The sequence below is a fragment of the Cephus cinctus genome, unplaced genomic scaffold (assembly GCF_000341935.2).
Source record: "Cephus cinctus unplaced genomic scaffold, Ccin1 Ccin1_scaffold0240, whole genome shotgun sequence".
NCBI classification, from domain to species: domain Eukaryota; kingdom Metazoa; phylum Arthropoda; class Insecta; order Hymenoptera; family Cephidae; genus Cephus; species Cephus cinctus.
The window spans coordinates 1047994-1057636 of record NW_014332956.1 but is presented as its reverse complement, the minus strand read 5'-3'; the positions used below and the strand labels follow the sequence as shown (position 1 = coordinate 1057636).

The 9643-nt window shown below is 41.8% G+C and overlaps 2 protein-coding genes across 8 annotated transcripts in view; one reads left to right on the top strand and one right to left on the bottom strand.

Moving 5' to 3' along the window:
* LOC107265817 (protein prickle) overlaps nt 1–6357 on the bottom strand; it is a 60560-nt gene extending 54203 nt beyond the window's left edge. The window contains exons 1-3 of one of the 3 annotated variants that reach the window (XM_025083056.1): nt 5607–6357; nt 5327–5434; nt 2988–3098 (exon numbers count right to left, since the gene is read on the bottom strand). In XM_025083056.1, coding sequence (XP_024938824.1) covers nt 2988–3098; nt 5327–5358 — 143 coding nt within the window. In that variant the 5' untranslated portion in view covers nt 5359–5434; nt 5607–6357. The remainder of the gene's footprint in view (nt 1–2987; nt 3099–5326; nt 5435–5606) is intronic. The other 2 variants (XM_015735662.2, XM_015735663.2) reach the window with 2 other exon arrangements.
* A 213-nt stretch (nt 6358–6570) lies between these two features.
* On the top strand, nt 6571–9520 carry LOC107265822 (tafazzin homolog). Of its 5 annotated transcripts, none has more exons than XM_015735674.2 (6): nt 6571–6709; nt 7450–7603; nt 8162–8287; nt 8365–8608; nt 8715–8969; nt 9035–9520. In XM_015735674.2, the coding sequence occupies exons 2-6, from the start codon at nt 7489–7491 to the stop codon at nt 9072–9074; spliced, it is 780 nt and encodes a 259-aa protein (XP_015591160.1). In that variant the 5' UTR covers nt 6571–6709; nt 7450–7488; the 3' UTR covers nt 9075–9520. The 5 variants fall into 5 exon arrangements, with proteins under 5 accessions (XP_015591160.1, XP_015591158.1, XP_024938838.1 ...); XM_015735672.2 differs by having other exon boundaries at nt 8142–8287; XM_025083070.1 differs by lacking the exon at nt 6571–6709 and adding an exon at nt 6909–6924 and having other exon boundaries at nt 8142–8287.
* The last annotated feature ends 123 nt before the right edge of the window (nt 9521–9643 follow it).

The window sequence follows — 9643 nt, the reverse complement described above, 5'->3', positions numbered from 1 at the left end:
CTCTTTATTCTCTCTCTCTCTCTCTCTCTCTCTCTCTCTCTCTCTCTCTCTCTCTCTCTCTCCCGCCTCACCGCTACCCCAAGTTCCCCCTCGCTCCTGCCTCTTTTACCTCTTTCGCTTTATTTCTCGAGACTTCATTCCATCCTTTCTTTTTTCTTTACAGCTTTCCTATCCCACGCAATTCCACTGCACGTACTATATACTCCACACTTTCTATGATAGGCTCCTCGTTCCCTGATGGAAGACCCAAAGCAGCAGGCTTCAAACTGCGCGCCACACGTGCACGTGTCCCAATGAGCAGGGGCCTCCTGTCTGCGAAGGGACAAAATAAAATACAGACCCTGACAAATTCATCAGCTTCGTTATAAAGAGAGAAAGGGGGAAAAGAAGAAATCTTTGGTCACCCTTTGACGAAATCTCAATGAAACCGTGAGGAAGTACCGCGCTGTGTAAAGAATTATCTGAGGGCAGAGTGACTCGAAAAAATGAAGTTAACTGGAACCAAGTTGAAAGAAAAAGACAGGCAGAAGAAAAATGAAAGTACCCATCCCCGGGGATGATGCACCGTCTATAAAAACACAAACGGGCACCGGGGAGGGGGGAGTGTACGGGGAAGGACGGCAAGATGGAAGTAAAAGGCAGACCCGGCCAATCTGTAAGGGCTCGGGATTCAAGAGAACAAAGAAGCGTATTATTTCGAGAAGAATCGAGAAGCAAGAAGGTATACGAAAAGGGACCATGGGAAACCGCGGAACCAATGGAGCCAGTGGAACCAGCCAATGAAAAAAGCTATCAAGAAGCGAAACCTACGTGGATAGCAGGTCCTGTGCCTATCCAGCATCCGACCAATGAGCCAAGTGAACGAGTGTACCAACATTGCGGGAAGGTTTGGTATGTTAATTGCAGAGAGCGACGTCGGCCCGTTCGTCTTCTCCTCGTCTACCGGACATAACCTCACATTAACTCCTTCTTGGTCCCTCCTTCGCTCCCCCCAAAGGGCCTACGATTCGTCCTGGTGGATCCTTTAGGATCCTCCTGCGGTAAGCGAGCGCCGCGCGGCGGAGTAGGGCCCTCGCGTGATTCCTTCGGAATGACCCCTGACCTTCTGGGAAACGCGTTCTCCTTTATGGCGCCTTCCCTTTTTGCCAAACGAAACTTTAATGGAACCATAAGAATCTGAAGTGAACTAGGATCAAGCACGGGGAACGATGGTGAAGGAGTTCCAATGGAAATCATATTAAATAGATAGACGCCTGCTCTATACCGGTTGGATTATAACGTTGCATACCAGAAGTCTTTACTGGACGTCAGTTGGATAATTCTATGAACACCGACGGTTTCATAATATTCATCTTCCTCCTCGTCATCATCATCATCATCGTCGTCGTTTTCGTCGTCGTCATCATCATCATCATCATCATAGTCATCGTTCTCGTCATTATCTATGTGCCGATTATCGAGATTGTCAGTAGCGTGTCACCACTGCTTATGTATTATATACAGGGTGTCCCAAAATTACATGACCAACGGGGTATGGCGGTGTTCGGGAGGAACCACTGATCACGAAAATGACCTTCCTTTTGTCCGGAAGGTCATAGTTTTTAAATGGGAGCAGGTCAAAGTTGACCAATCAGAGGGAGGCGTGAAGAGAAACGTAGGCACCAACGAACTCTGAGTTTTCTTCCCTCGCTCTGAAACTCTGAGTTTCTCAGTGGCTTCGGGCAGGATGACGTCAGCCGATGACATGCCTATTGTAAACAAGAAACAAGAAACAAGCCACCGAGAAACAAAAGCGAGGGAAGAAAACTCAGAGTTCGTAGGCGCCTACGTTTTTCGTGACGCCTCGCTCTGATTGGTCAACTTTGACCTGCTCTCATTTAAAAACTATCAACTTTCGGACAAAAGAAAGGTCATTTTCGTGATCAGTGGTGCCTCCCGAACACCGCCATACCCCGTTGGTCAGGTAATTTTGGGACACCCTGTATAATACGACATGCAGATATGTCTGTACCCTGTATATACATATATCCATCACTATAACTATATATACACATGGATAAAAGAATAAAGATTCTGTCGATACAAACGTACCGTAAGGGGACACATCCAGTCATGCTTACCTGGCTAATATCACCGTAGTATTTCCATATAACGCACTATACCCAATGGTATTGTGTACATTTCGTTTCCATTGAGCTATCCCATTGCACGTGGCAGGTGTCCTACCACTGTGCACTACTAGATTTATACAGGGTGTACCACATATCACGTAAGATATCGTGTTCGCCGCTTAGTTATCTCCAAGATTGGTCCTATCGGTTCTATCTGTACGGACAGTATAAATTGGGCAGCTCTTTTGTGAGCTGATAGAAGAGAATGAAAGAAAACAAGAAGACTAGAAAGACGCGGCGCGAGGGAAAGAGAAAAAGTTGGACGTGAACAAAAAAAAAAAAAATATCGACAAATCATCGTTACCCACGCGTCTACAATTTTTGTTATCTTGTACGCATCTGCATATACAGTGTGTCTGCTATATCTCATCCCGTTGTGATTTACGCGTTGGTTCGATAGCCATTACCGATTCATTTAAGTGATTTATGATCTATACAGTGCCTGCGGTACCACCCGGTATATAAAGTCCGTACACAGGACGTCGATAAACGTCCCGACGCTACTCGAGACGTTGTCTCTCTACCACGCGTCGCCGTGCTCTTTGCAAAGCCACTCTGTGGCTTTCTAGTTTTTATTTCGACTCCGTGTGTACGTCCATACAACCAGCATCCCCTATCTGCGCGCTGCATCCCTCGCGTCAATTTTTCTCCCTCTATTTTGCGTCTCATCCGTTTCCATGTGCCTCTTATCGCGGAGTCCCTTCACGCGCGACTTTATCCAGCCGCAGGCACGATCTTTGCAAAGTTTTCAGAAACGGGTATAACGAAGCGCGATCAATGATCCAGAATAATACGATCCATTAAATCCGGACTCACCGCCAAAAATGTGGCACGTATCCGCCCGGGCACAGTTCTCGGCATTGGCTGCACGGTGCGCCTTGCATCGGTCCGTTCGACGTGGCCTGACCGCTCGCTTGATGTAGCATGCTGCAACAGTATAAGAAGAATAAAAGATAGAACAAAAAGAAATATCATAAAGTAAAGAATATACACTTCAACGATCCGCAAGGATTGTCGGGAAGGAATGGCGGAAGTTGAAAATTCAAATGTCGCTGTACATGCGTCCCATTGTCAATTCCTCTATACATACGGGGCAAACGCATAAGACACACGAGAGTTACGAGGAATAAACGACGCACGCCACGATTCCTGGAGAGGAGGCAGAACCCACCTATCCCACCTTTCAATGGCGTTCGTGGCACGCGTGTACCTTGAGCAACACACGCACGGTCGAATACGTGCACGCGTGTCACGATAAACGCATGAAGCGCATAAACGTAACAAGTTCGCATAGGTGTACCTGGGGTAGGTGCTCATACGGCTAAAGGAAACTTGGTGGCGTGCATGCCGCTGAGCTCGAGTTTACGTACAACGAAGAAGGAGCAAGGATGATAGTTAAGGATGGCGAGTCTGAGGATGCCGAAGAAGAAGTAAAGGAAGAAGAGGAACGAATCCTGGTCAGGAACAAAGTTAAGTGGGGATGCGCCTTACTACTCGTATGTGCGCGTAGGTACTACGTACAAGTATACGTATAGGATTCACCTAAGGACGGTTCTCAAAGAGGTTCATGTTTCTATGAAATGGGTCCCAAGGCCCGCTCATATCCAGTAAGCAATGCCACTGGGTCTGCAGACTGTATTTACGTCGGAGTGTTCGCTTGGTGGACCGATTAATGAGCGTATAAATTCATTAGTGAGTTCAGGCTAATAAAAGCGAATCGTTTGACGGTTTTAATGCTGAGCGAATTACCGTGGTGCTTATGGGGAGTACATAGGTACCATGAGGTTATGTGTATATATGGTACATGTATATATATCGTACATTAAGTCTGAATACTCAGAGTCGCGAAGGGAGACTGCTGGCGCGTTCTAATGCACGAGGAAAATAGCTACTTGGAAACATGAGACGTAATTAGCGCCTCTTTCAAATTTTTCCTTCCTTTTTCTATAGGGAACCTGCTACCATTGCACTCCCTCTTAAGTTGGATTTTAATACAGGCAGATAGACGGAGGCATGTTAATGGTACGATATGAGGAGATCCGATGGATCCGTATAATTCACAAAATCGCCAATTAACATTCTCACGCATCCTGGTAGCGCTACTCACGTGGATACGTGTCACGCTTTATGGTACTGTGGAACTTTATATGGGGCGACTTGAGCGTTTAGGAGAATCAAGAGCTGAAATAAAAAAAAAACAGTTCGGCGGAGATACGAGAATGGCCATAAAAGCGGCAAAGGCCGGCGGTATGTGGAGAGAGTGGAAAATATAAAGAATATAAAATTATGCATTCACATAAAATCGGACTAATTAAAATTCGAAACAGTTTATAATTATTCTTAACAGATTAAGAAAGGGAAACTCGGAATGGCCTTTTGCACTTATGATGCTACCCCGCCCTCCTCCATTTTCAATATATCCCAACAATGTAAATATAGGTATGTGCACTATATGAAAAGTGCTTAGATCCAGAGTGACGAGGAGATAAAAATGAGCTTGCGCGCAGCGGAAAAAAATGAAGTGCAAAAAGTGAAGTAAATAAATAAATAAATAAACAAATAAATAACTCAAAGCAACTGCTTGGTCGGTCGGGATCGTTAGGCTCGTTAGATGCGATTAAGATGGCCGAAGCAAACCCGTAAGTCGGCATTGCCACTGAAAAGCCATTAAACGTAATGACGAAGCCAACGATTGTCACTCGAAAGACGAAGATCCTACGAACCACTCTTTTATTATACTCGCGCCAACACATGTCCAACAAACTCTACATATGTTTCACCGAACTGATTTACACTACATATATACACATACACGTGGGTGTACACCTGCACAAGATTATTTATGATTTCCCAACAGACAGAATGGTGTCTGCTAAAAGCATGTAAGACCTTACGTATACATGCATGGATATATATATATATATTATTTGACACCTATATAAAATATATGCAGACACGTTCAAGTGCATATAAAATACATTTTGGGAATTAGATGTTCGGCCATCCTCTATGTATAATTATAATTAATGACCTCTGACTTCGGTCAGAGCGCTGAATGTCGACCTGTTGAATCAGAACGTAACGTGTTGAGTGTCGGCTTGCGCATCCGTAGGCATCATGTGCATATATATATATGTATATATAACCGTGTGTACCTGTTCGCAGCCGGGCACGCTCCTTTGTGCATCAAAGATGGCTCGAAAGGACCTCCCGCCTTTACTTCCTTTACTCGACAGAGACTTTCACTACGGTTAACACGTACCCTAAATGCGATCCGGTTTAAAAAATTATGAAATCAGATTAGAACATAGATATACATTGTCATGGTTAATAATCACAGTGAGAAATCCATGGTGAAGTCTTTTCTTGTTAAGAGGAAATCGATATGCTACGTACAGATTAATAAGTTAATGATTGTTCACTTAATATTTTTACCTGATGAATGTGATGAGGATTAAATACAATCCGCACAAATCCACTCGTAAATTTCCTTAATGTATAGCACAGTGGCACATGCAGCGCGTTTACCATTGCACATTCCGTATTGTCGACAGCACACGATTTTACACGATTTTACACGATGTAAACGGTCTACATGGTGAACACTGTACGTATGTATATATATATATACACTGTACACAATATAATTCACTATGTATCACTGCACGGTATTCCAATAGGCGTGGATTTCAGTACATGCATTGCATTACGTTAGACACTAAGGAGATTATACATTGGAATTAGTTTTAAGTAATCGCACGCGTATTGTATTATGTTGCACGGTTTTGTGCAGCATCAGGATGCACCTGTATCGCCGGAGCGTCGAGCGCAGCAACGCGATCTCTTCTCAGGGTAAAGATGCATCGTGAGAATCGTTGCATTCCAGTTACGATGCATCGCAACGAGTGAAATAAATAAATGGCAATAAAAGAGCAGGACATACCGAATGGTAAAGCCCTAGAAGCTCTTATCAGAGATACATTGGAAAATAGAATTATTGGTAATCGGAAATGTTTACACTTACACCTGTATGTTTAATATATTTCACAAATTGAGAATGGTAAAAAGAACCGACAAACCTTATAGGATTGTTACGAGTTTTACGGGGCCGCACGGTCACGGGACTACAAGTCACTGGGCATCACTGGTTCCAAGATGATCCTCCCCGGGAACCCCACTAGGTATCCTACAAGGTACCCCACCAGGTACCTTTCAATCCCTCTCTCTTATCGTATGAGTAGAATCGGATCCCCTCTCTCTACAAGTCTACACTCTACAATCCAGACTCTACAGTCAACCTAACGACGGAAAGACTCTACTTGCTTGGCTTGGCTTGGCTGCACTGCCTGACTAAACGCCTCTCTTTCTCGTGTATCTCGATTTTCCAACCGAGACTTGTGCTGCTCTTGCTGCTGAGATGCTGCTCCCGCTGTTGCTGCTGCTTCATTCTCGTTTCACGGCGCTTTGAAGACTCGATGAAATACAAAGCCAGGGCCACTACGAAATCCTTGATGACCAGTTGATGCGTGGTATAACTTGTAGGTATATCCGTGCTGGATGAATCTGTGTCGTATTGAGAATACGTGACGGTATTTTTGGATGGACGTTTTTCAGAGTTTCCTGGAAATATTATTGAAGGTAGTCGATATGGTTGTGAAACACTGAAGCAATGAAAACCAGAATTGTTTATGTACTTTGGATTTCTAAGATTTTGAAGTAATGACTCGTACTACTGCTGAAACGATGTACTTTGGCAATTAATATTCCTACCGATTTGTTCCTTTGTTTCTAGAGTAACGGAATACAGTTTTTTTAAGTAAAATGGCGGATCGAGAATGTAATGGAAAGTCGAAAGATAAATTAATGAAAAGGTCATGCCAGGCAATATGGATATGTATGTACAATGAGACACCTACAAACGGTTAAAAGTTTCGACACGTAAAAAACTACCGCTAACTTTTAAAATAGCTGTATATTGCGAATCATGGAAATATGTAATTGTTCGACGTTCTGTATAGTAGGGAATTGTTGTTTTTATCACCGTATTTACATACATTATACCAACTTTTGGATGAACGCCGGAAAGATGGTGGTTCAAACCCGCTAAACGCCACATTGGTCTATGATTCGTATATACTCGAGAATCTTCGTCGATGTTCGTGTCACGTGGCAATCGCGCGAAATATGGCGCCGAGTAGTTGCGAAAAGCAGACGATTTTTCACGGGGGTTTTTTACGGACATGCATATCATTTGCTTTATATTAATTTCCTCTTTCAGTATAATTTAAGTGGCACAATAACGCGTCGTGCGTACAGGATGGTCTACAACATCAAATGGATCATACCGAAGTTACGAAACCCGACGAAACTTTGGAACATCGCAAGCAGCATAACCTTTGTAGCCGTTGGAATTTTCTCAAAGTTTATCATAGGTTTGTTAAATTATTAATATAGTTTATTCCCCGAATTTGCATCTCTGCTTATATTGATATCCTTCTTTATTAATGACCTAATCAATTTCTACAATGTTTAAGGTCCTTTGAATTTTTTGTATTTAGACCTTCAGTCTTGAGATTATCTTATTGTAATCTACGACCTTAATTCAACCTCCAGTTTCGTCGTTTTAACATTGGCTTTCTATTCTGTTCTCATTACTTATCATGGCTGACCTCCAATTTTTACAAATTACAATGATGGGTTTAATGTTTAGTCATTGTTTAGTTATCAGAGTGTGATTCAGGTATCACATACTTTGAAGAAAAACTGATAAACATGTACGCATTCATCGGCATACTACTTGTAACGAGCTTAATTAATCCAGAGTTCAAACTCCAACTTTTTATATTCACCTACCTATTCATTTCTCAATTATCTTATATAAGGTGTTACACGTATCAGAAACCTTCTTGTGTGTCTTTTGTATTTAAATATTTTATGGAATTGTTTAATATTTATATAACATATATATAGATGCTTTTTTATATTCAAAGAACTGCTAAACAAGACGAGGGTGCACAATAAGCATATCCTTGTTCGAGCATTAAATCGAAAAGGAAATACACCATTGATTACTGTGTCGAACCATCATAGTTGTTTTGATGATCCAGGATTATGGGGTAACTTTTTGAATGAAGATATAAATACCTAATTCTATTTGAGGAAATGTAACAAAAAATATTCATTGTTCACCCAGGTTCCTTAAATCTAAAACATTTGCTATGTCGCCGAAGGATGAGATGGTCCCTAGCAGCACAGGATATCTGCTTCACAAATGTCTGGTATTCTTACTTCTTTATGCTAGGCAAATGCGTACCTGTGATAAGAGGTGAAGGAGTATATCAGGAAGCAATTAATTTTTGCCTTGAAAAACTAGCGTCTGGTGACTGGGTCCATGTTTTCCCCGAGGGAAAAGTAAATATGCTCAAAGAAAACATGAGGTAACATTCCACTCATAATACCTTTAATGAATCTTCATAAATCTACAAAAAACTAGACTCGTATAATGCTGCCATTTGATAAGGTCAATCTGACTACGATCAACAGGTTAAAGTGGGGAGTGGGAAGGTTAATAATGGAATCACCAATAACCCCCTTGGTAATTCCTATCTACCACTTAGGAATGGACAAAGTACTGCCCAATGATCCACCTTATATAATAAAAGCTGGAAAAAAGGTTACAATGTACTATGGAGACCCGATAGACTTCAGTGGAATGGTTGCAGACCTCAGAGCGAATAATGCAACAGAGATGGATGCCAGAAAAGCTATTACAGACCGTATCCAGGATGAGCTGCTTCGGTAATTCAAGAAAGCATTCCACAGGAACTAAGCAATCAGAGCAAATTACATCGTTTATTTTATAGGTTAAAGACAATCACTGAGGAGTTGCATGCAAGGTTTTGACAACGGTGTGGCGGTTCACGCCGTCACTCGATCTAGCCAGAATTTGCGAAGGACTATGGGAAGCAATACGGTACACGAAGATGTCCGTCAGTAATGATCGAGATATAGAGAACTTGAAAGCACCAGATAGCAATAGACGAATGGTGGCGTACGATAAAAAAGAATTAGAATTTAAGTGTACAGAAACTAATAAGTTCTAGAATAGAGAAGCCGCATTAACGACACTAGGGATATGCATATACGTCTATGCATATTTTGCTATTTTTACAAGAAATCTTTGATCGACTTTCAATTATTGCCTTCATCAAGTTTAATTATTTATACAAAAAAGGGAGAAAAACACGTGTACTTATGACATGGAATGCAGAAAGACACGTGTGCATACAATTAATATAATCTAATGTACATATTAATGCTGAATTATATACAGTAAAAAAAACGCGCAATCTAATGTCTAACTTTATATATATACATACACACACTTACAGAGAGAGAGAGAGAGAATATAAGAGAATAATAGAGACGTTATGGAATTAAAGTATGAAAAAAAATATATTGGGTAATTTAAT

What these genes read in the sequence shown, in the direction of transcription:
- LOC107265822 (XM_015735672.2), top strand. Translation starts at nt 7,506, where the DNA reads ATGGATCATACCGAAGTTACGAAACCCGACGAAACTTTGGAACATCGC. An exon ending in TTTCTCAAAGTTTATCATAG is followed by an intron (nt 7,604 to 8,141) that starts GTTTGTTAAATT and finishes ACATATATATAG; the next exon opens with ATGCTTTTTTATATTCAAAG. An exon ending in TGATGATCCAGGATTATGGG is followed by an intron (nt 8,288 to 8,364) that starts GTAACTTTTTGA and finishes TTGTTCACCCAG; the next exon opens with GTTCCTTAAATCTAAAACAT.